General features: G+C 43.2%; 2 protein-coding genes across 4 annotated transcripts in view; both read right to left on the minus strand.

Moving 5' to 3' along the window:
* Positions 1 to 9,206, minus strand: part of SHC4 (SHC adaptor protein 4) — a 60,399-nt gene extending 51,193 nt beyond the window's left edge. Inside the window, exons 1-2 of one of the 2 annotated variants that reach the window (XM_044438997.1) lie at positions 9,182 to 9,206; positions 1,727 to 3,159 (exon numbers count right to left, since the gene is read on the minus strand). In XM_044438997.1, coding sequence (XP_044294932.1) covers positions 1,727 to 2,314 — 588 coding nt within the window. In that variant the 5' untranslated portion in view covers positions 2,315 to 3,159; positions 9,182 to 9,206. Of the gene's footprint in view, positions 1 to 1,726; positions 3,160 to 9,181 lie in introns of those variants that run through there. The other variant, XM_044438998.1, reaches the window with a different exon arrangement.
* A 6,140-nt stretch (positions 9,207 to 15,346) lies between these two features.
* The window catches only part of SECISBP2L (SECIS binding protein 2 like), a 38,241-nt gene continuing 28,018 nt past the window's right edge, over positions 15,347 to 25,569 (minus strand). For both annotated transcript variants that reach the window (XM_044438741.1, XM_044438742.1), the window contains exons 14-18: positions 25,175 to 25,337; positions 23,235 to 23,455; positions 22,205 to 22,359; positions 20,902 to 21,118; positions 15,347 to 19,268 (exon numbers count right to left, since the gene is read on the minus strand). In XM_044438741.1, the coding sequence (XP_044294676.1) occupies positions 18,613 to 19,268; positions 20,902 to 21,118; positions 22,205 to 22,359; positions 23,235 to 23,455; positions 25,175 to 25,337 (1,412 nt within the window). In that variant the 3' untranslated portion in view covers positions 15,347 to 18,612. The remainder of the gene's footprint in view (positions 19,269 to 20,901; positions 21,119 to 22,204; positions 22,360 to 23,234; positions 23,456 to 25,174; positions 25,338 to 25,569) is intronic.

Genomic DNA, 25,569 nt, shown 5'->3' on the forward strand with positions numbered 1-25,569 from the left:
GCCAGGCATATTCAGAGGCTGACAAAGGACTGGATTAATCGAGCTTTTTGCTTGGGAATGCAAAAGCAGAGGTTTAAGTGGCAGAAGGAGCATTTGGGGGAGGCCTACAAAGGCTGGAGCCCCAAATCTTTCATCTCTGGTTGGCCTTCTACCCCCTCCACCTCGCTGTCCATGGGCACTTGCTAACACAAAGGGTCAAGGGCCCAAATGAACTCTGTTGCATTGGATCCATCTGGATTAGCTGGCGTTGGCCAAACATGCTTCACAACTGTGCTAGCTGACTCGGGGAAGAGGGAGCCAAACTTGTTCACCCTTCTCATTTGTTTTAGGAGAGGAAGGGATACTAGGGAATTTTTACTGTGCTCTTGACTTTGTAGAAAAGTTTGAAAATATTGCCTATCCTGGTTCTGCAGAACAGCTGAAACACGCTAAGGAGGTAAATGAGAACAGGACTTCTCAAACTGGGGCCCCCAGTCTTGCAGGGAGAGTCGTGAACAAAATCTGAGCTCTCCGTCTCCTGATTTCAGTTTTCCTTTCACCAGCAGCTCCATTGAGAGGCAGACTTGGGATGCGATCCGTGCATGTTTAGACAGAGAAAGGCCCTATGGCAACCAGCATGCTCCAGCCAGGTGGGTGGGGACTGCTGGGAATTGTAGGATTTTTAAATAGTTTTGGGTCAAAAGATGCATAGAGGCGCACCCTCCCTCTTTTTCTTGCCTTATTTAAGCACATATTTTGACAACAGAGAAGGAACAAACGTCACCTCCTTTGGAGGGAGTTCCATAGCCTAGCAGTGGCCACCAAGGGGACCATATTTTGTGTTGCCACGGAACGCCTTGGAAGTGGTCTCCAGAGAAGGGTCTCTCCCCAGGATCTTGAGAACAGGCAGGTCTCAAGTATGGGAGGAGCCAGTATTTCAGGTAACCTGTTCCCAAGTCATAGGGCTGTATAGGTCATAACCAGCATTGATTATTCCACCTGGGAACAGACCAAGTTACAGTGATTCTGCTGTAAAAAGGGAGTCACATGCTCCCTACAGGTGAAGAAATCTGACAACAGGGTGCAGTTAGATTCTAGTGCAGCGGACAAACTAGGAAAAGGTCAAAAGTTGTTCTTCTCTGCACCAGGACACTTTGCAATATATCTTTAAAAGTGGCAACCTCAACACAGTGGTTCAGAGTTAAGCATTATTTTCCCAAGGCTGTTTCTTCACATGACTCGTTTCCCACACATGTAACTCAAATATTGCATTATATCGGATTTAAAATAATTCCATGTCATGTTGATTCCTGCCTGATGAATCTTCACATGCCTATTCAGAAAGCAGTGAGTTCAAGGGCTCTTTTAGTATGTATGAAAATATGCCTTGGAATTTGCAGGGTTCCCCCCACCTCAACTATTATGTTGTAATCTGAACTCAGATGGGCGAAGAGCTAGTGTAGTATAAAGTTTACAAGCTGAGATACAAACCAGGAATTCCCCTGTTCCAATATCACGATTTCACTACGTGGGTTTCATCTGAGCCCCCCCATTGCCTCAGTCTCCATGTTTGCAGTGTAGTAAAAACCACCAGTATGTTTTGGGGAATAGTTGCTAGCATTGAGCTAATATTCAGCAAAGTGCTTTGCTAGCACACTGCATGAATTCTAGCTGCTGTTCTTATTGATAATATCTTTAAAAGGATCAAGCAAACAGCATAACAATACATAGAAGGAAAGCTACTCACTCGGATGGTGTATGATATGCCGGTCTCCAAACTGGATTCGCCCCTCTGCCTGGTGTCTTTCTCCTGTTTAGAGATGAAGGCAGATTCTTCAGAGCCCAGCAACAAATTGTCCTTCTGGAAGTCCGAGCTTGTCTTTCCTGGCTTGTCTGGGTCCCCTCGGGAATAGGCAGCAGACAGGCAGCTGGTTAAGTTGATCTCTGGCAAGGTTGGACTGCTGGGGACAGTGGCACATTCTGTGAGTTTAATTCTTGGCACCTCTTTAGTCCGTAGGCAGAAGTTCTTTAAGCTTGGTAAGGTGGACGTGTTGGCCAGCTTAATGTTACCCATGCGAGGTATCAAGGTGCACAGAGCCACGGAGCTGTCCGGGGTCCCAACAGTGACATCTTCGATGGGTATATTTGGTGCTGAGGAACGAGAAGACAAAGAGCCTTTGAGATGCACAGGGCCATTCTGTACCTCTTCCTCCAATGAAGTGAGGGACTCATTTCTAAAACGACTGTACTTAGCTCTGTGAAGCATCCCTGGGTCTCTCGATAGTCCTACATACAGTATGTGTCCACCAAGGCTGTGTGGACTGCGTTCTCTCATAGCCTTCAGAGTTCTGTCACTGGGTCCTCTTCCCCACCAACATCTAAATTGGCTTCCTTCTTATAAGTAAGAAAAAATAATATGGAATTAAGCAAAGCAGAATGAATTTGAAAAGGAAAAAGAAGAGTGCAGAATTGTTTGTCGTTGGTGTTCTTGACAGGTTCCCAAGCGGCTTCTTCCTCTTAATAAATCCAGCTTCGTTCTGTCTTGACATCTGGCTATTTGAAATTAAATCTAAATGAAACACACACAGGTAAACCAAGGAAAGCTACAGCTATTTAATCTAAAGATCTCTCTCCATTTACAAGCAAGCAAACAACCTCAAAATTGTCCTCAGCTCTGAACACTCACTGCCACAGCCCTGTTTCATTAATAGTAAAGCTTTGGCTGCAGGAAAAATAAAATTGCAAAGGAGAAACACTACTTCATATCAAACAATGCAAGAGAGCTAAAAAAAATGTCCCCTTCTTTGATCAGCAATAATTAAAAGAGTTTTTTAAACTAGACTCAACCTTAGCATATTAATACTGAATTGCTCTACTGGGGAAAAATTCACTTATCTGCAATTTTTAGAATTAGTTATTCACATAAATGCAGGTGGGAAAATTCCATGCTAAATAATTCTGAAGACGAACCACAGTTTCTATCAATAAGCGCCTTGATAATCCTTGAAAGCACAGTAATATCCAAAAAATACTCCACGTAGATTTATGATCCGGTACAACTGGACTTCAGAATCTTCACCATCACCATCAATCAATGGAAACTTTACAGTGAAGCATCTTTGGCAGCCTTTTGAGTCATCTGTGCATTTTCCTCAGTCGCCAGGTCATGGTAGCTTATTTCTATGAAAGATTAGAGAGAGAATGTTGCAGTTTTTATGAATGAAGTTTTCTGAATGAATTTCACTGTATGCAAGCTAAATAAATCTGTGAATGAAGCTGAGAATGGCTGTAACTGACTGACAGTCCCAGGGGTGTTTAATTTTCAGCCAATCAGGAAAAAGCCTGATGACTCATGCACCATAAATACACTAAACTAGTAGCCATGCGAAATGTGACTTTTGGTGATGGGGGCAGTTCTTAGTGAGCTATAGGAGTGAATGCATGAAGACATCAATCGTTACAGTGCCAATATTTCTATTCATGTTTTTTCCCCCTGTTGGGAAAAACGTGTATATGTGTGCGTACAGTTATTTCTGCAATGCAGCAGAAGGTTAGAAGGAGGGAAAGAAACATCTTTCCATGGACATTAGTTCATATGGTATAAAATCCTGGGGGATGCTGGTGATGTAGTGTTTTTAGAAACAGTTCCTTTTTATTGACTCCTGGTTCAATATCTAATGACACTTCCTGTGCCTATCAAATTTACTCAGAAGACATGATAAAAACTGCAACAGAGAGAGCACACAGGAAGGAAGGATCTGAGTAGGCAGTACAATAACGGGCAATGCATCTCTTGAAACCGCAGGCGGCTGCAGCCATAAGAGAAGAATATGTGCTGCACAGGGGACTGGCCCCATGTTCTGTTTTGTGGTGTTTTTTATTTCTTACTAATAATCCTGTGTGTCTTAGAAATACTTTAATACTGTGCTAGAGAAAAGAGATAGAAGAGATAGGATCAGAGACCTGCAAATATCATGCCCATATGAATGAATTTTCTTATTTTGCATCTGAGGATCATTGGGAGGGAAAAGAAACTATCAGATCAGACTATTTATGCATCTTGTTCAATATTGTTTACTCTGACTGGCAGCATTGCTCCAGAGTTGCAGGCACAAAGGTCTTTCCCCATTGCTACAAAAAAAGCTATGGGAAAGACCCAAAAAGCAAGCCACAAAAAAGCTGAATTTAGCCAAGCTCTACCACTAAGCAATGGTCCATCCATCCAATATATACATTTTATTAATTTTAATTTGCCCAATAGCCAAGGTTCTCTGGGTAGGTTACAAACAGTTAAAAGACTCAGGGTGCAGCCCTTTTGGGATGTCCGTAAGCTCCCTAACTTGGAGGTTTATGGCATCCAGTACAGAATGGAGGGAGTGGTTGTCATGGTCTTCATCCTCCCACTCACTTTGTGAGATGTGCTTCTTTGCCCAGGTAGGTGGAGTGTCTTGGAGGGGAAGAAAAGGAAGCTGGAGTCTTCAGCATGTCTTATACCCTGGCCTCCCCAGTCTCCTCATTTTCCCCTTTCCCCCTATCTGAGGTTGCTTCCAAGGCTCAGAGAATACCAGTGTAGTTCTTTCTGGACCCACTGTGAGGTGTCAGAGCTCCAATTTCCAGCTGTGAGGTTGGAACAGTACCATCTCCAACCTCAAAGCTCGGAATCCTAAAAATCCTGTGGCCCCTCAGATGCTATCTAGAGTCCATAGGAGCATCTCCTTAGACTCCTTAGATGCCAGAAACAGTGATGAACAATATAAAATGCACTTCAAATATAAATTGCAATGCAATACAACAGGAGTCAATACAATAGTCACACAAATCTAGAAGTCTCTAAAATGCCTATGTGAAAATAAAGTTCTTCACTTTGCTACACAAAGAGAACAATTTATGAACCATGTGACCCTGTTGAGACATGGCATTTCATCAGTGGGGTGCCTATCTTCCTCTGGCAGGGGTATCCATAGAAGTAGGACTTGCAAAGGTGCCTTAACAGTCCACACAGGTCTCTACAGGGGGAGACAGTCCGTGGGTTCAGGACCTCAAAAGCCACCTACCTCAGAAATGCCTGGCTGATTTAGAGGCTGTGGAACCTCCCAGGAAAGTTGACTGTGGTTCCAGGCCCAGAGTCTGGGAAGGGGTTGTCAGAGGGTTTGTTTGTTTGTTCAAAACATTTACATGCCGCTGGGTTCTGTGGCCCAGCAGAAACCATGGCAACTGATGGAGTTTAGGAGTGTTGGACTTAGATTTGAGAAATCTGGGTTCAAGTCCCCACTTGATCATGAAACTGGAAAGAGGTAACAAGTGCAGAAAAAGAAAGCAAATGCATAGTTACAGGATGCAGATACTTGGCTCAACAATACTATAAGCAAGAAGGAACTTGGAATTACTTCAACCTGAATATGAGTCAACAATGTGATAAGCTCACAAAAAAGGCAAATGTTATTTTGGACTGTATCACTTCCAAATCATGTGAAGTACTGGTTTCTCTCTATTCAACACTGGTTAGGCCCCATCTTGAGTACTGGGCCTAGTTCTGGGCACCACAGTTTAAGAAAGATGCAGAGAAGCTGGAAAGGGATCAGAGGAAGGCAACAACAATGATGTGGAGACTGGATACAAAGCCATGTGAGGAGAGATTGAAAGAACTGGGCACATATAACCTCAAAAAGAGCAGACTGAGGGGGGATATGTTAGTACTTGAAAGGCTGCCACAAAGAGGAAGTCAGGATCTCTTCTCAGTCATCACAGAATGCAGGACATGGAATAATGGATTCACGCTACAGGAAGCCAGATTCTGACTCACAATCAGGAAAAAGTTCCTGACTGTTACAGCAATATGACAATGGAACCCATAATCCAGAGCTCCCACACATGGGCCCTGAAGATGTAGCTGGACAACTACCTGTTACGGATACTTTAAAGTGAGTCCTGCACTAAGTGGCAGGTTGGACCTGATGGCCTTCTTGGCCACTTCCAAATCCATACTATGATTCTCAGATACCCTCCCGCCTCTCTTTATTGCTTCTCTGAACAGCCATCCGGCCATGCAAATTTGTCAGACACATAGACACGCACACCCATCATGACCTTGTTCACTGTAATGCCACAGGGAAGCTGCCTAGCCATGCAGACTTGATGCATACACAGACCTTTGACCATCACTGGCTTGCCTACTATGATGTGATGGCAAAGGGAAACCGGTCAGCTCTGGATTGTGGCAAATTAGCACTGGGAAGGGGAAGGGGAAGGGGAAGGGGAAGGGATGTCCTTTGGATTTCAGATATCCGTTCAGAAACAGCCATGGGAAATTGCCTGCCTCTTTCCTAAGCTGCTACTCTATTTTTGCACGGCACCTTGTTCTAAGGCAGGGGTCTCAAACGCGCGGCCCGCGGGCCAATTGCTGGGATGGGTGGGGCATGGGGGAGGGGCCCTGCGGCCTTCAAAGCGGTGGCGGCGCCCGGGCCGGCCGCCGGGAGCGCCGTGGGATGAGCAGCCCACCACCGCCGCGGTGGTGGAATACTTGATGCGGCCCAGCCTCACCCAGACTCTACTTCCAGCGGCCCCCAGGTAAGTTGAGTTTGAGACCCCTGCTCTAAGGCATTCCCATAGGCATCTGGTGAACCATCTGAGAGCAGAAGACTGGCTTAGATAGGCTTTGGTGTGATGCAGCATGGCTCCTCTTGGGTTAACCAGGATCAAACCAGACAACACCCAATGCTTCTCAGACAAAAGGACCATCATAAGTAATCTGTTGCAGTGCTTGTTTATCCTTGCTATAGACTGAACAGTTAACATGATGGCTAATCCAGTCCTATGATCTTAAATGCCCCATGAAATGGGATGGCCAGAGAAAGAAATGGCTTTTCCTTCAAGGCATGAACTCCTAGGCAGCAATTTCATATCTGAGGACTTTTTATTATTATTATTTTCTAAGAAGTATACTTTTCTCATCTTTCCAATGATGCTGGCATGAAAGAGAATGAAAGGCATCAAAGGAAGACTCACCCACCTAGAGGCACCAGTGAGTGGGTTTGTGGTGTAGGAGGAGATGCATAATAATAACACACTGTTTTAGAAGTCACGGGATACTGCACATGTACAGCAAGGTTTTTTAAAGCTCTTTAAAAAAAGAAACAATTCAGAAAAAGAAGCTGTCCGTATCAAAACAGGGAGGGAGGTGACACATGCACACAACCCTTAGTAGAACTAGGAGAAAAAGCAGTGGCAAAAGAAAGGAAGGGGACATGAATCTGAAAGAAATCAAAATAATGGGGAAAGGGCCCTGATTTGAAACCTTAACCTCACCCACTGTCCACCGAATTTTTATTCTCTGATGGATCTGTGGCGTTTTGAACTGCACTCTTATTGCCCTTCTCTTCTCTCTGAATGGGTGCCACTGCCTGGTACTTGCAACTAAAGCTGCAACAGGTACCAGCTCTCAAACGTGTCCTTTGTTTCTGTATTTGGAGTACTGGCATATACATTACTTGGCCTAGTGAAGAGTTGTGTTCAGAAGTGATTTTGTAGGAAGGTGTGGGAGAGAGGGAGTCCCACCCCACCCCACCCCACAGTTCATACAACATGACAACCTACTGTAGTTAAGCCACAGTGAACCTGTGGTACATATGGAATGAGTGCAGGACCTACTTTGCATTACCAAGCCCTGGCTTGGTGCCTAGCATGTGAACCCAACCAGTGAGAATTATGAGGGATTAAACAGCCCACAGACAACCCATGGCCTCCTTTAAAGTTATGAGATGATTGAATAACCCTTACAACACCCATGCTCACCAGATTCGCATAACAACCACTGAGCAGGGGTTGGCTCTACAAAGTGGTGCTGGGGGGCATCTCAGCTCTGTGTGTGGCAAATTACACATGACGAGCCACACAGTGTGGTATGAATCAGGTGACTTCCCCTATGGCCACGATTTCTCTCAAGCTCTGCAGTTTTATGACATTCTTCCTCCTGAAGTACCGTACTATGAGGGCAAGATGAAACCCAAAAAGGTGAAAGAGAGGCAGGCAGACTGAACCCACAGATTTTTCTATGGGATGACTCATAGAATTATAGAGGAGGAGAACTGGAAGAGCCCAGTCAGGCCACTGAGTCCAACCCCTACTCAGCCACAGGACTTACTTTCCGGCTAGAGGCCTTTGGAGAGTGGAACAGCAAGGCGTAATGAGGCCTTCTGGCATCTCCCAGGCTCCAGAATGATCTGGGTTCCTATAGCTGACCCTGTTGCACAGCCATGGTAAAGAGAAAATGGTGGGGTTCACAGGTCCTCAAAGCCATGGTGATTTCTTGCCCCTGTTGGTCTGTCATGTTGTGCAGACCCAGTCATGACATTTCTGCATGGCATCTTCAGTACTGGAGAGAATCAAGGGGCTGTCTAAAGTTGCCATGGTTTCTCCAGTTGTCTGGGCCCACGGTTTCCATTTTACCCTCATAGTATGGAAACACCATAGAGCCCTTGTGGAAAGAACTCAGTCATTTCCTCTCTACTACTCTGAGCTCCCTAGAAACATGTCATTGCCCGCTCTATTCCTGTTGTCGGAGTGATGTGCCCACCTCCCTGTTTACTTTCAGAAACAGGGGGGAAATGCAAATGCATAGAAGGAGAAGGGAGGAATCATGGCAAAAGTGTTTCTTAAAGTTTAACAAAATGGGGGAGGCTGCAGTGACTTGGAAGCATTGCAAAGATGCAGGTACACTCTGGAGGGGAAAATCTCAGTGGATCAATCGGGAAAAAGCCACTGGCATCCACAGGGAGCAATAGCGTAAGGAAGGGGCTTTTGGTCTCATGGGAGCTGCCAGGAGGGTGGGGCAGAGAGCACAGAGATCTCATTGCTGTGGGAACTGTGTGATTGTCTGACTGCTAAGTTTGGGCAAGAATCTGCATGCTGCACAGGGTGGTTTGCCATGAAGTGTGAATCCAGCCAGTCTCTCCAGCCTGAAGAATGTTCTTTGACCACGTGAAGAAGGTAATCACCATAAATATGGGGGTGGGATCATGTGTTTTTCCATTCCCCAGATTAAATCCTACATTAGCCACTTGGGCACCACCAAGGAAAAGGAAACATTCCTCCAGGAAGAAGAAATATGGGCATACAACTTTGGAATATTATAATAATAGAAATAGAAATACAGTACATCTCACCATAGCGTGGGAAGTGATGACCAGGTGACCTGTAGGCCTACCTGCTCAGTTTGCTGTCCAGGTACAAAGTGTTCTTTATCCTTAATGCACGGTGGCCCAGCATAACACTTCAGCAGAGGGTGGGTCTGTAGAAGTCCTTGAAGCAAAGGATTGTTCTCTGTAAAAGGGGTACCGATAAAAGAGTGAGGGACCATGGCTCAGTGGTGGAGCAGCTGCTTTCCATGCTGATGGTCCCAGGTTCAGTCCCCAGCATCCCCTAGTAAGAGAGAGTCCTTCCCAAGACCCTGAAAAGCCACAGCCAGTCACTGTGGCTGTGACGGACCAATGGCCTGCCTGGTTCACTGTAAGGCAGTGTTTGAGAGCCAGCGTGATGTAGTGGTTAAGAGCACAGGACTGGCATTCAGGAGTTCTGGGTTCTAGTCCCTGCTCAGCCATGGAGCTCACTGGGTGACTTTGGGCCAATCACAGACTCAGCCCAGTCTCCCTCACAGGGTTGTTGTAAGGATAAGATTGAGAGGGGTTGAATTATGTAAGCTGTCTTGAGTTCCTTGGAAGGGAAAAGGGTGAAATATAAATACAATAGATACATAAAATAAATCCATGGTCACCATAGGACTCCTAATTAGAATATGCCCATCAAAATGAATGCTACCTGTCAGTCATGACTAACTTAAGTTCTAGACATTTTAATGTGCCTGCCCTAGGTAGCACTAACATTTAACCAAGTTATTATTTTATTTTATTTTTCGATTTATATCCTGACTTTTTCCTACAAAGGGCTCAAGGCAGCTTACATCCTTCTCCTCCTCCATCTTATCCCCACAACAACAACCCTGTGAGGTAGGCTGGGCTGAGAGTCTGTGACTGGCCCAAAGCCACCCAGTTGGCTCCATGGCTGAGCGGGGACAAGAACCCAGATTGCCTGAGTCTCAGTCCCGTGCTCTTCACCACTGCGCCACACTGGCTCTCTTATTTCCTTACTAACGGTATTGCATGAGTTCTGTTAGGATGAAGTTGCTCCATGATGTGGGCCGACCCCCCTGCTAGCACTGTAAGGACCATTCTGAATTGAATTTGGGGTATTCCCTATTCAACACTCATTTATGGAGAGATGCAAAGGAAATGCTCAAAGGCCAATGTTACCAGAATTTGTAAATGGGCGTAGCCAGAGTCATTCAAACTTTCCTCAGTTCTGAGATTTTTCAGCACTTGGCCTTCCCCATCTTGTGAAAATATACAAAGAATAATATGGGTAGTCTGCAGACTATACAATTTGATTAAAATATCAAATATAATGCATGATATATTCATTGAACGTGCCAAATGTGTATATATTGTGTGTGTGGTTACAGCAGTAGCAATTCAGATATTTCTGCAAAGGGTGGGGGGACCTATTTCTTTTGTTTTCTGCATAAATAATGTGAGGGGCCAGATAAAGGTTTTGTACACTGAGATCGCATGGAGAAGAAGGATGTATCCCTAGATCCTTCACATGGTCTTCTGTCTGCAGGATTGTTCTATCTGCATCTTCAGCATACAACACAAACTGCCTTGAACGGGCTGCGTGTCTTTTTCTTGGTATGCCAAGTGAGGCAGACAGGACCCACCTGTGCCTTGAAACAGTGGTACAGAGGGTTTAAACCGGTTCACTTTTACCTTAACTGTTTCTCCATTGCAGTCATGAGCAAGTTTTATTGCACAAGATTTTGGAAGTCTGAGGTAGGATTTCTTTTCTATGCTATGGTATAACACCATCTGAATGTTCTATGCAGTATCTTGGGCTGCGTTTCACATGGTTCAATTACCAGTGTAATTCCCAGCCCCATTAGCACCCCACACTAGTGGCTATGGCCACGGATGCTTGCAAGTAAGAGAAACAAAAACCAAAATCAAACCGGGAGAAATGTGGACTGTGTTTTGGAGAAGGAAAAGTGGGGAAGAAGCATCAGCAGGGAGGTTTTGCTGAGATGGGCTGCCTCTCTTTGCCAGTGTGTGAATCCCCCTCCTTCAGACACTTGCAAACAAATACCGCAAGACTGCAACTTGCTTGCTTAAACACCGAGGGAATCAATCCTCTCCTTTCTCCAAAAGGCCCTTTAAAAAACACTTTCACGCAAAACTTCGCACCAGACAGGGAAGCGAGCAACAATAGGGCTTTATTAACCTCTTCCTCGGGAGAGCTTTAAACTGCAGCGGAGGCTTCCTGTCACGTGCGCTTCCTCGTGTTAACTCTCAGTGTGTGGGTGAGACAGACCGCAGTCACATTTGCTGCCTTGTGAGTGAGGGCGGAAAGGGAACCGGGAGACATGTGCCCATGCCAGAGCTGGGTTTGCTCAGTGCAGAAGCCTGGAATCACATTAGAAGCCCGCTCATCTAACATGCATCGCTCGTGGAAGGCTTGAAAAAAGAAAAATAAGAGAATTCAAACGGAAGCAATCATGAACAGGAGGACACGTGCTCTCACCCTGCCAGGGAGAGGGGGAGAGGGAAATCTGGTGCAAACAGGCCGCTCGTGACTGCTTTTCAGGCACAAGTACCGATACTTTCTCTTAGAGCGCAGCATTTTACTAACCAGGCTGGTGGTAACTTTTGCTGCCCACTCTACAGCTGGTTATAGATTATCTCAAGCCTTCCCCTGCTCATGTGCAAGATGCCCTGGGTCAGAGGCAGAGCACAGACTTTAAATAAACGGGCCAAGTTTCCATGCCTGTCCTCTGCAGGGAGAGCTGCTGCCAGTCTGTGTGGTCAGTATTGAGCTAGATGGGCCAATGATATCAGGCAGCTTCAGAGCAATATGCTGAGCCCCCTTTCCTCCTGATCATCTCCTAGGACTGGTCCTACCATTAGACAATTATTCAGGGCCCCAGGCACTGATTTTGTGTGTCAGCAAATAGTTATTTAATTTTTGCTCCAAGGGGATTTTTTGCTCCCTTAGGTGCAAAAATAACTAGACCACAATTTTGATACCAGAGGAATATGGCTGAGTCAAGGTACATAATACTGCTCTTCTGCCTCAGGTAGCAAAATGTTTTGGTCTGGTTCTGCTGTCTCCTTACCATCACAGCTCTGTATCCATAAGCTTCTCCCTTTGTAATTTTCCCGCTGCTTTGAGCTCATACCTTTCCATTTCCTTCTTTTGCCATTCCTCTGGAATATGGATATTTAGCTGACAGGCCAAGAAAACAACCTAACCTAATGTTAAGTCACACGAGTAATGCTACTACAAGTTTATTTTTCTTTGCTGCTTCCCTGAGTGGTTTCCATCCTTCAAGGAAGTCTAACCATCATTCCAGTTAAATCAAATGTCTAGTCAGTGACGCACACTGGGCAAAGTGGATAATCGCAATCAAATCCTAACTATTAGGTCTGACTAGAAAAAAGTTTTTGGAGTTGTGGAGGGCAGCCAGAGGAAAGTGGTGACCCAGTGTGCAGCAACTGTGAAAAGAGCAACTTCCGATATCAAAAATCCACTTATATGCATCTCTAGCATGATCACATTTGGGATATTGGCACAATTCTGATCATTGCCCCCACAAAAGGGTATTTTAGATCTGGAAAGGTTCAGAACAGGAAAACAAAAAAGTACCCAGGGCTTGCAAGAACCCATCCATGAGGAAAGGTTTGAAGATTCTTAGCCTCCAAAATAGCTTAGGAACAGGATAAAGGTGCATAAAATTACGTATGGGGCAGACAAAATGGATAAGGAACACACTTCTCCCTCTTTCCCAATGGATTCTCCCATATAGCTGAATGGTGGAAGATTCAGGAAGGATAAAAGGAGGCACTTCTCTACACAGTGCACAGTTAAACTGCGGGACTTGCTGGCACCAAATATAGCAATAGCCACCAAGTCAGGCGGCTTTAAAAGGGGATTAGACCAATTAATAGAGCAAAGGACTATCAATTGCTATTCCATTACCTCTAGTAACAGAGGCATATGCCTCTCAATACTTGTTGCTAGGGAACAGAAGTGTGTGTTGGGGGGGAGGCATTCTCTAGCATTAATGATGTGCTGGTAGGCTACCCATAGGCCATAGGTCTCTTGTTGGTCACTATGAACACAGAAAAGTGGACTAGACAAGCCATTAGTCTGATTCTGCATGGCTCTTGTTATGCTCTGGGTAAAAGCAGGGTTGTAAAGGAAAACACACATATGCCACGGAGTGAGAGATTTAAAAGGGCCGGGGCTTATTTTAAAAACCCAGCAAGGCCACATGTGGCAAGGAGCCACAGCAAGGAAGAGAACACTGAAAAAACAGTATTGCCTCTGGACGGAAGTCCAAGATGGCTCAAGCAGTCACACCACTTCCCTCCCACCAACAGAGGATCAGTCTGATCTCCCACCGAGCGTGGATGCCAAAGAACTCACCACTTCGTCCTGACCTTGTCAAACTGATCCGTCTCCTCTTGCCTTCCCTCTTCATGTCTTGTTTACTTTGTAAGCCCAAGGGCCAACTTGTGTCTTATTTTAACTTCTGTACAGCAGCCCTCAGCTGCAGTGTGGAGCGCACTTTAATTGCAGCATAGTGCTCTAGGTGGCTATTTTTGCCTGAAAGGCAGAATCAAAATAAAAATAAAGCCGCAAGATTGAAGGCTGGATGGAAAGGGAAGTGGAAGGGAAGTGGCAAAGATGCTTAGCCCTCCCTGTTACACATTCCTCTGCCTCTACAATTCTTCCCCTTGTGCCCCACCCCACTGCCATGCAAAGCCCACGGATTTGGGAATTTGCAGAGGGAAAAGGACCTCTCCCCACTGTTTTCTCCTTTTGCTGGGGTAGGGTATCTTGACCACACCTGTCAGTATTTCCAAGATAATCTGATTTATTGGTCCTGTTTAAACAACAGCTGTAAGCCCCCACTTTTCTTCAATTAATGAACCTAAATAGTGTAGTGTCACAGATAAAGAGGAATGCATTAGAAAGCAAAGCTCGCTAGAGCCTCAGGTGATGGCACGGCTCTACTGCAGATTCAGGCAAAGGCCTTTGCACGTACAGTATCACAGATAAGAAAGTTGGAGAATACATCCTTCTAGGAGCTTGGGGAGTTGAGCCTAGCTGGAAGTGAGACTTCAGTTGGGCCACTGATCGTTGTGTCAGGTGGCTTCTTATACCCCATGCTAAGCCTGAAAAAAAAAGCTATTTTTTGTGTCAGGCTCTGTAAGGGGTGGCTGCTTCATTTTACACATGCTGTGGAAAACCCATTTAAAATGGCTACAGTCTGTAAGAGTTTACAGAGCAGAGTGTCGTTAATGTTCCATCTTCATCACATTCTAATTAACTTTATAGGATCTGAAGGGTATCTGTGGTAGTTTAACATCACCACATGAGATACACTTGAGAGCATTCACCCATCTGGTGTCTGTAATGCTTAAGTCCATTTCTCCTGTGGGCTCATTCACACATGCAAGGTCTCCAATGAACCAACAGATAGAACTTCCCTGTGGTCAAATGGCCACCCAAGTGCCATGCTTTTCAATGGCCTGCCCACATTCAGCTGCCACTTACGAAACGCAGCATGAACAAGAGCAGGGGGGGGGAAGGGAGGGGGCTCATATACACAGGCAAATTAAATCACTGAGGTACAAGCACAGGTTGGTTATGCTGTTCCACCTCCTCATCCTTAAGTGGAATACTTCTTGCATTCATGCAACTTGAGCACAGGCTTGATTTTGTTTATTCACTTATATAAACTGGACTGACTTACAAATTTCCTCACTGGAAGTAGAACTTGGCTACAGGCCCTTGACTTTCTTCAGGTCATTAAGTGCTGTTCCAACAAGGCTGAACATGCAGTACATTGAAAAAGGCACAAATGCATGCTCAATTTTGAAGGTTGATGCTACAGCCAAAAATCAGGTTGTAGCTGAAAACTAATGAAGAAACTCCAGGGGCTGAGAGAAGGGGTATCTCTAAGTCCTGTGTGGTTAATCTACAGCACAGGTGACACAAGTAGGGAAATTGTAGTGCGTTTAGACCCTAGGAGTAGTGAACACTGGAAACAGAATCAATACAAAGATGTACTCATTAATACTTTGACATTTGTGCTTTAGATTTGTGTCACACTTAGTTTAAACAAAAAACTGGATACAGTGACCCGTTTTAGCACCACACAAAATATAACTAGTCAGGGAAACCTCTTCAATGAGCTTCTTTGACATTCTGAAAATATGAATACACAATCAAACAGCCTGGTGTAGTATCACACTACTAATTTATAATCATTTTATTCATTATGGAAGAACCCCCACTAGTATTTACATAGTGCAAAAAGCTGTTATTACTCCAAAAAGTAGGGTAGACAGAATTATCCTTCATAAAAGAAGAACACAGACAGAACCTTTTCATGAAGTAATTTCATAATGATTTTCTATTTTAAACCAAATTCTGTTACAAGTGTACAGATACCAAAGATTAACAGACATTACTTTATTATAGTTTTTAAAATACATTAACCACAATTGGGCTGTGCCATGTTGATAATTTTTTTTACTGTTAATTGTTTAAGATTGTATTAGACATTTTCTCACTGTTTCTGTAGGACTGGGCATAAAGCTGTACAATATCCACATATGGCTTTGATACTTATTTTTCAAAGGCTTCATATTGAATTAATGATTAAAATCTGGTAAATTGACTGAATATCTTGATTAGTCTGCACAACTTCACACAAAAAATTCCGCTATGACAATTTCAGCAAACAGCAGCTTTTCAAACAAGAACTTTTGCCTCCATGCTTTTAAGTTGAAGAGCTTCCAGCTGATGAGCTGGACACAATTACACCGTGTACATCCACCACCCAAAGAACCTTCCAAGGTATCTCCTAGTGTTGTTTCTAAAACTCACAAGTGATTAATCAAAGGCATGTTTTCTTCCATCTTAAAAACAGTGGGTCAAACACTGCATCAGTCACTGATCAAGCTTTAAGTACATGCTATTTAAAATTTAAGTCAGGGAGGGACAAGAGGAGGAGGCAAAGAATATATTCGACAGGGTTCACTGGTTACCATAACACATACTTAGAATAATGCACTGTATTAGCAACCTACAAACCCCACACTCTTCTTCGGCCTGCTCAAGGCCTAAGTGCATCAGCCCACCTTGTGTTCCATCTTCCATGGTAAGCTTTTTTAATACAATTACTGGAGATCCTTATAAATACTTTCTACATAGTCACCTCAAACAAATAGCTTAAGAAAATTCTAAACATTATACACTCCTCCCACCCCTGCACCCATCCTTTCTGCCATTAACTCTAGTAACATCTACTAAACAGGTTTTTAAAAAGAGCAAATATTTGCTGAACTTGTCTTAAACTTCTGTCTGTATGGTAACAGAAACAGCCTTTTGGAGTGTAAGAACTGCCTGTTTATAGCAGTATAGAAACTGTGCTACTTAAAGAACCCCAAACTAGCATGACCTTGAAAGGTAACTGATCAAAATGGTTCGTATCATGGATGCTGATTACAGAAAACAACAGATGTACATATACTTTATCCCTCTGCATCAGAAAAAAAACTACCTCCTATGGAATATAATCTAACATACTTCAGAAGCATACAGACAGACATTCTATTCCCAATTAGTGTTCAGCTGCCATTTATCAGAAGAGACATTTCACAAAGATGGCTTCCTTCACCGATAACCCATTTACCCTGAGATCTGCTGAAATTTTTAGACATGAAAGTTCACAAGTGGTTGCAAACTGGGAAGTATTAGAATGCCTTTACTGAATTAAACATGGACAGTTGAGAAAAATGGATGTGCTTACCTTCTTTCACATAAAGTGGCAAAGGGCAAACTAGGTTCATGAAAAAATTGCATTTCAAAGGGTGCCTAATCAAGAACAAGCCATTTGAGTTACTAGCACATGGCAGGAGGGGAAGGAAGGGAAGGGTAGAGATGCCAACTTGTGGGCCTCGCAAAAGGATAGGAGGCCAGTGGCCCTATGGGAACTCGCAACACTTTTTCTACTTAGAATGTTCTGTGTCACACATACCAAGGAGCTATTTATACAAATACTCAAACTGGCCTTTTCTGCTACATTCCTTAGCACTGGATGACAATGTTAGATCTTAAGACAGCAAGATATTTTTTTCTGTACAATATAAAAAGGCTAGTGTAGAAGATGCTAAAGCTATTGGTCCCATAATGAATGAACAATCTAACTGCAAAATACTTTGTAACACTGGAAAGTAAGTTTTCCATAAAGCCTGTCTTTTTGCAATATCAATGGACAGTTAATTATTCTACATTCACCATTCTTTTTTAAAATGCAGCTTAGCTGGATATACTTAGTAATGTTCTGCAATGGACAAAGTTGGAAAACTCAAGAGTTCAAGCAAAAGTTAGGCAAGCCTTTCACTTTTAATATTAACAGTAAAGTAGTCTGAATTTTCAACTCAATCAACAGATTGGCCCCTACCCAGTCAGTTCTAATCTAACAGTCATGAAAATCTGCTCCCAAAGGGACAAATCTATACAAAACAGATGAATTCACATTCTCATAACTTTTATGACTGATTCCAGCCTAAAAACTAAAAGGTGATCTGAATATCACATGCTAATATACAACTTCCCTAACTTTCTAACTAAACTGAGGCCCTATGTCCACATAAAACTTTCTGCTGAATGTTCAGTATCTGATTCTTTAACTTGGGCTTTTGTGTTTACATGGCATTTACGAATTCATTGTAGTATTCCTGAGATAAGTGAAAGCTAAGAAACAGTCAAAACAGTGAAGTTAGGAAAATCAAACAAGGAAAAGTTGCTGTTAATGGATTGCTTGCTGCAGTCTGCAGGCACAGTGACAGTATTAAAGTAGTCAGCTGGAAGAGATTCCTCTTCTCCAAAGTGCCTTGTCAAATTATTTCGGCTGATTATAGCCAGCATTTCAAGACTGCATTTTTGAAATACGTATCCTAAGAAACCAGTAAGAAGATCTATTAAACTTAAATTACTGGTTAATCTTTCCAACACTTTTGTAAGGATTCTCATCTCATTATAGACATCTTTCAAGTCCCCCAAAAGATTATTTCTGGCCCAATTTCTGGAACACTAAGGCCAAATACTTTCAAGATAAGATAATGACAGAGCAAATATAGCTCACTATTGCCATTAAAAAGTGTAAGAATTTTAAAGTTGTAGGTTGAGAATAAATTTTGCATAAAAATGGTCATTTGAAATAGTTTTCTTCTACAAAAAGATGCCTATGGACAGTTTCAGCATACATTGTCTGTTCTGCGAAATATATAAATAATTATTACACACACACACACACACACACACACGGACACTCTAGTTCTTAATGGAAAAAGTAATAAAGACTGCTACAAAAAATATTTATGTTGTGAATTAAATATGCATATTAAACGTTAGACAGTGCAAAATGCTGAGATGAAGCACAAAAAGCAATGGCTGCAATCCTTACAACAGTTAGTTTTAAAATATTAAAGTTTCCTGAGTTTGTGCTTGAATTTATGGTATATAATTTGAGTCTGTACGCTTTGCATCCACGGAACTGCAGACAGGGGGCTTCTGTGGGGTGTGGCTTGCATGCTTATCCGTGGTCCATTCCTCACTGTCAATGACTGAATCGACTTGCTCAGGATTTTCTAGTTCTTCATCCTCGCTTTGTTCAATGTTTTCCTCCTCTGCACCACTAAGGCTCTTTCCAAGCTGCAGTGTTTCCATAGTCCGTTGAGTCTCAGAGACCCAAGATTCAATTCGGCTGTTGAGCTGAACTTCTTCAGAGATAGGTTCATGGGTGTAGTCGTCGTCATCCTCCTCCTCCTCATCATCCTCTTCTTCAAGCATTCCTGGGACAAGGGTACTGGTTGTACTGGTCATGGAGGAGTTCAAAATATCCCTGCAACTGCCATCCAATGATCCTGTATCCGTGCTCTGTTGTGAGGCCCATTCCAGATTATCATCTGGCTTCACCTCCTCTTTGCCACTAAGTGCCTTTCCCTGCGCTGTGACCGTGACGATCCCACCTAGAGATAACTGCTTAGTAGCAGCGGCCTTGCAGTTCCCAGGTTTTTCAGGATCAGCCACCTTAGACGAAGCCTCTCTTTCATTTTCAGAAGTTTCCAACCCATCTGAGGTTTCCACCATACTCCTCCAATTTGTTTCTGAAAAAAGCAAAAAGTTTTGGGAAATGTTGCCATACAGAATGAGGGGCACAGCATTACTTTGCTTTTAACAAGATTATTAGGCATGTGCGAGTGTCCACACACACACACACACAGACCCTCTCTCACCTCCACAAAAAGGAACTATGAAATTTCAGTACTTTCTCAAGCATTATTTTCATGCATATAACTGTGCTTCAGAACAACTGAATTAATTATATCCCAGGTGGAGTCGACTGTGTTACAGAATTAATGGCAGCCACATAATTGCTGAATAGAGTTCAAAATATGTCTACACTATGTAAGTGAAGCCCAAGCCATTTTAACCATGCCTGGTTTTGGAGCCTGTTTTTAACTTCAATTTTGCATTATGTTTATAGTCATTTATTTCCCAAGCCACTGACCTCAGCTTTGATTGCTGTGCTAACAATGCCTCTTCCTGGATAGGTAAGAGTTTCCCCACAGTAATCCATGCAGTGGTGGCCCTCATGAGAGAAATACCGCAATGTGGGACTGCTCTGGTGCCCGCAGTGGAACACCCACCCATGTTATTCACGCTTTATATACCCAGCAGCCATTTGAGATCTTCAGAGCTGGCCTTGCTGATTGTTCCATGAATGGTGCCATGCAGCATCCCTGAGGTGGGTGTTCTTGGTGGCACATTCTGGGAAACCTTCCCCATGCAGTTCAGGAGGCAGAAAATGTGAGATGTTTCAACGCCTCCTAAAAGAGTACTTGCTCACCCAGGCTTTCTCTGGCTTATAATTACTGGTAATTAATCATATGCTGAACCATCATACTGTTCCATGCATTGGTTTCTATTGTTATTGCAGATGAAATTGTTTTATCAGTGCATTTAAATGGGATTTTAAAATTTTATCTGTGAAGCTTTTAGACATGTTCTTATACATTAAGCCTTGTATAAGACCTATTAAGCTACATAAGTAATCCGATCAACCTGGAAACTAATTGTTAGAGGGGCGGTAGATAAATGCATAAAATCAGTAAATAAGGGAGAGGAGACAAAAACTTTCTGCAAACAAAGCATACTCTCCCACTGAGCTGAGGATTGTTTTATGGATTGCAGTACTGTGATTTTCAAAATCAAAACCAAAACCTTAAAAGTAGTAAAAAAATAAAATAACATCCTGGAATAAGGGAATAAGAGAAGCCTTCAAGAAGCTTGCATTTACAGGGAACGCAGATTTATGATTGCGGGGGGGGGGGGGGGACTGAACAGGGACATGACCCAGCCTAGCATCCTGGCTTAAGGTACAATCTTGTCTCCACAGAATCACTTTTGTTGCATAAAATAAACCTCTGTAGACTAATCATCAAATGGGTGTGCCACAAAGAATGCAGGGGCATACCCAATTGCTCGCACCAGAGAAGACTCCATGTTTAAACCGCTTTGTCAGTTACCTCAATCCAAAACTAAACCATAATAAATCACAAATCTTCCCCAGGGTCAGTACACAGTCTGACCAAGGAGGGTTTATTTTTCTTAAACCCTTCCTTTCATAAGATATGGTTATGAAATAATGAGGATTAAAGCAAAGAGGAGGAAAGCCATCCAAGTTTATGCTCAGAGAAGATTCCATTATATAAGCATCATTCTGGAAAGGCAACTTACCATACTCCTTCTCATTCACTTCAGAAATGGGCTCTGAAATAACACTGCAGAATGAAATGGCGCTTGCTGCAGAAGGATTCCGAGAATGCCCCATATGGTGGGGTACCTTCTTAATGTTCTTCAAGGCCTCTTCCTGTTCTTGCTCCATCGCAGCAACCATGTCTCGGTAGGCTTTCCTGGCCTCCTCCGTCAGCGACACCAATTTATTGAAGAGGTTCTAAAGGATAACGTAGCCCATGAAAGATACAAGGTACCCCAAGATACCACCCCCTTGCACCCTTTTATTGGAAGGCCTTGTCATTTCAATACGGATTTATCCACGCCATGCATACACTGGCAAGACACACGCTGAAAAAATACCTTGTGTTTTACTGCAGGTAGCTAGGGAATTTGAGGTGAGAGGTGAAGAGCAACCTTCTCATCTTGTAACCAAACAACTGCACTGCAATCGCGCAAAAGGAGATGATTGCAATGGCAGCAGCCTGATCTGTAGGTGCTCTCCAAGGAGGAGATCAACAAAGGTTGTGGCCAAAGTTGGGTGAAGGATTTGTGCACTGACTTGTAGCTGTAAAAGACAGGAGGGCCTGTAGATGCCGCTGTGCTCCCAACCATACAAACATTTGTTTAAGGTAGCAAAGTCCTTTCTGGCTCTGCACCAATGGAAATTCTGGGTGCATATTAAAATAATGCTTGCAAAGAAAACAGTACCAATAAAAACGTTTTGTTACATTTGAACTACAGAGGTTTGCTTGAAATACTGGGATGGATGTGTGTGCCTTGCACTACATAGTTAGCATACCACACTTCATTTACTAGGGAACATTCTGGTATATGGACACTAACTTTATAAAAAAACAGTCATTTTATTAAATATTTAATAAAGATGAGCAAAAGCGGTTCTCATTCCAATTTCTCTTCTAGTCAGGGAAAAAAGCTATGTACTATGGCCCACATTTAACTTTTATATTTTGCCAATTGCTTTTTTGGGCCCCTTCTTTGGCGTTCCTCCAAAGCAGAGCTTTCTTATAAGCCACACTTTGTGAGGGAGCCAAGCAGTGCTCACTTGTCCGAGTGCTTGGTCTGTACCACATTAGAAGGCAGACACTGCTGAACTCTCCGGAAGAAATGCATATCGTCTTGTATGTGAAAGAAGAGCGTTTGCTCCAGTCTGCTCCCAAGGTCTGGGAAAACCCATTCGCAAATTCCAATGATCAGTATCAATGGATTTACGTTCAGGCGCCAACACAGGTTGTGCCTGACCCCTGTGAAAAGCCGAGGACAAAGCTGAATTATGTGCTCTTACCTCAGCCCCAGAATAGTTGAAGATTCCCACCACGCTAACTGGAACCAGCTTATTCACACAGCGACCCAGAGCTTTACGTCCAAGGGCAAAGACGAAAGGGATTTCTTGCTCCCGTGCCATATCTATTACGTTGTACAGAGCTTCATCTAGTCCACCTTGGTACCGGGAAGCATGACAAAAAGCCAAGTGTAAAGAACTCTCTCATAACTAGCCAGACTTTTAAAATTTATATCAGTGACATTTGGTACCAGTGTAATTGCATGCAGCACCAACAGCGACCTATTTCATGAACTAGGAGTCTCTTCACACATTAAAATTCTTAGGATTTAAGTATATGCCTAAATATGTGCGGTAGTTACAACTGTGTGCTGCACAGAAGCACACTTATCTGGAAGCTGGGACTGGCTGCTTCTCTGTAGCATATCCTGTCTGCTGCTACATAATCTGCCCCAAGGATTATTCCTACTAGAGTGGAAAAATTATAATCCGCAGCTGAAACACACTGCATAAGGCCGGGCAATGCAAGAAGCACAAGACAAAAAATAAGCTACACTTTGTTAAACATAAAGTAACTTAAAGCTAGCAATGCGATAACAAATCAATTACTACTTGAGCTAATTTGTTATTGGAAAGCCCAGCTTCTAAAAGAAAAGCAGTTTTGATACACCTGAAGGCCTTAGGAAGTTAGTCACAGGTTGCATCCAATTTTCATTCTTGTGCGAGCAGAAAAGCACATGAAGAGATGTTTGTATCATGGTATTGGCCCACCACTTTCCTCGTCCCCTGCGTAGCCCCCCCATGTGACACTGAAGCTGTTCTGACTCTACAGAGTGGCTTGCGGCAGGATGTGAGGAGCTGTTGTAGGTGGAAGGTGGCTGAAAAAGCTCAGTGGCACTTAGTGCTCCATTCCTGAAGTACCACTAAATGCCCTGTACACAGATGGCAGCGCAGCAGACAAACGGTTTAATGCTAGCATAGACAACCAGATTTAGCCTAATAAGAAAAGGTTTTCCACAAGTGTCATTAATACCTTTTGACTGGATTTTCTCACAGTTGGGAGAAATGATGACACACTTGATCTTGTTTAACTTCATATGCTTGGTAACCTCACGCAGGCCCATCACAAGCCTTCTCTTTGCTTTAGCTCTCATGGGGTCCTTTTGGTAAATCCGTTCTTGGAAGCTGACAAGCTCTTGTAACAGGAGAGTCACACACTCGTCGATTTCTTTACTGAGAACTTGATTGCAGTACCTGTAAGTTCACAAGGGAACCAACAGATTTCAAGGCAGCCAATTTGCTTCTATTATCTCTTGCTCAATTTTTTTAAGTTCTCTGGGTCATGCCAAGAGAAAAGTTCATATTAAAATACCTTGGCATTTTAATCATCTGCTAAAAATAAGAACGGCAATGTTTAAAAAACATAGTTTTAATAAGCCTATGTTGCAAATGGTATATTTATGTACTGGGTGAGTGCCAATAATGTACTATGGCTGCTTGAAGAATTTAGCCCACTGATCTTTCGATAAAGACTGTCTTTTCCCTTTCCATGCCATTTGAAAACCATTTTCGAAAACAGGGTGATTCTTGCACCAGCAAAGGTGTAGAAGGATATTTTGATCCTGTTGTTGTGAAAAGAGAAACATGTGGATTGTGAAAACTGCCCAGAGAGATTCAGCTGTGAGGCAGGTATAGAAATGAAATAAATGAATATGTGGCTGTCTGACTTGCAAGGAGCAGGCTGAACGAGGATATAGTTATGGGATACAGAAAGGCTACCTAAACTAAACGCAGACATGGCCAAGGTGTCAATAGCAAGCTGACATGGAGCACTAGGGACAGGGGAGGGTAAGCAAAATGACAGTAGTATGTTTGACGGGGTTTTTATCTGAAGGAGCAGGTTTAGTTACAAGTCCTTCTTGACTTCCTTTTTTGTTTCAATGCCAGCTGCTACCGCTACCCACAAGTTTTAGTTACCTGCTTAGGCCAGTGACCCAAATGTATCTTTTCCTCAGTCTAGCCTCAGTCACCTGTGCTTGTGTTAACTTTCTAATTTGAAGATGCCTTTTGAAGATGTTCCAAAGTTGCAGCTAACTCCAAGTCTTGCTATGTAGCTGTTCTTTCTCAGCCCATGGAGAATGAATACTTATTATAGCATAAAAGCTCCTGCCACTTAAAATTTGAGTTTAACCTTTGCAATACTGAACCACGTGAAACCTCCAAGTATTAGAGAGCGTGCAATCCTATACATTTGTATAAGAAGTAGAGATCATGTTTTGCCCCATCCTTTACTCAGGTTGGAGAGGATGCAGGGCCAGGGCCTACAAGTTTGCACAATTCACTTCCGTATGAGATCTGCTTGGCCTTCCTACTCCTGACTCCTGAAATGCTCCTGGGTTTTAAAGACTTCCCATATATTTTAGCTGTCACATAACATAACTAATGTTCATTCTAACTTCCAAGGAATTTTTGGCTTGCTTATTTTTTGTAGCTACACATATATCATTCATATTATACTGTGATCCTAGAATTAGGTTTTTACTTTGTCAGCTGCTTAAGTCTCTAACCAAGTGCAGATGCACATGGAAGGACCTGAAACAAGCCTTAGCTGCTTCTCAGTGACTCTTTAGACAGCAGTTCTGGCCTCAGCTTCATGGAAAAAATAAAGCCACTAAACTATATATATATAGTTATAATATCCTTGCTAATAATATTTTTTCCATCAGGCATGTGACTTGCCAAAAACAGCTAAAGCTCTTTGTGGTGTTGGCACCTTTTTGCCCTATTTACAGTACGCCACACCCAGGATAGCTGGAGTTTGACTGCATGGGTCCGCCAGGCCTTGCAGTGTGGACTGAATGTGGTGATGATGGGGGGGGGTGGGGGGGGTTGGTTACAGGACCATTCAGCTTTGGCTTAAGAAAAGTTTCACTAGTCAAGTTCCGCAGAATGTCATTTCCAAAAGGTTCTTACTCTCTGAACCGCTTGCTGTGAATTTTCGTTATAGTTGAAGATGCCATTGGACTGCCTATCCCTGAACTGGCAGGTGAGCCTTGGGATACCGGAGTCATGCAGTAGGGAGAATTCTGGCTTGCTGGAGACAGCGAGGTGTCACTTGGGACACTCAGGCCAGCTTCTGTAACAGAAAAACAAAAGAAGAGCTGTTGCACCCAGAAATATGTCTTACACATCATGGGAATATATTGCTCCTTGTTTTCCCTTTCATCCCACCATAATACTCCTAAAGCAAGAAACACAGCTCATGTGTGTATCCTCAGTAACAAAGCCAAACTACTATTTTTCTTAAGGAGACATTGTAGTCTAGACTACTCAATATAATGACATGACTGAGACACCATTTGCAAATC

The sequence above is a fragment of the Varanus komodoensis genome, unplaced genomic scaffold (genome assembly GCF_004798865.1).
Source record: "Varanus komodoensis strain SLA01 unplaced genomic scaffold, ASM479886v1 scaffold33, whole genome shotgun sequence".
Taxonomy (NCBI): Eukaryota; Metazoa; Chordata; class Lepidosauria; order Squamata; family Varanidae; genus Varanus; species Varanus komodoensis.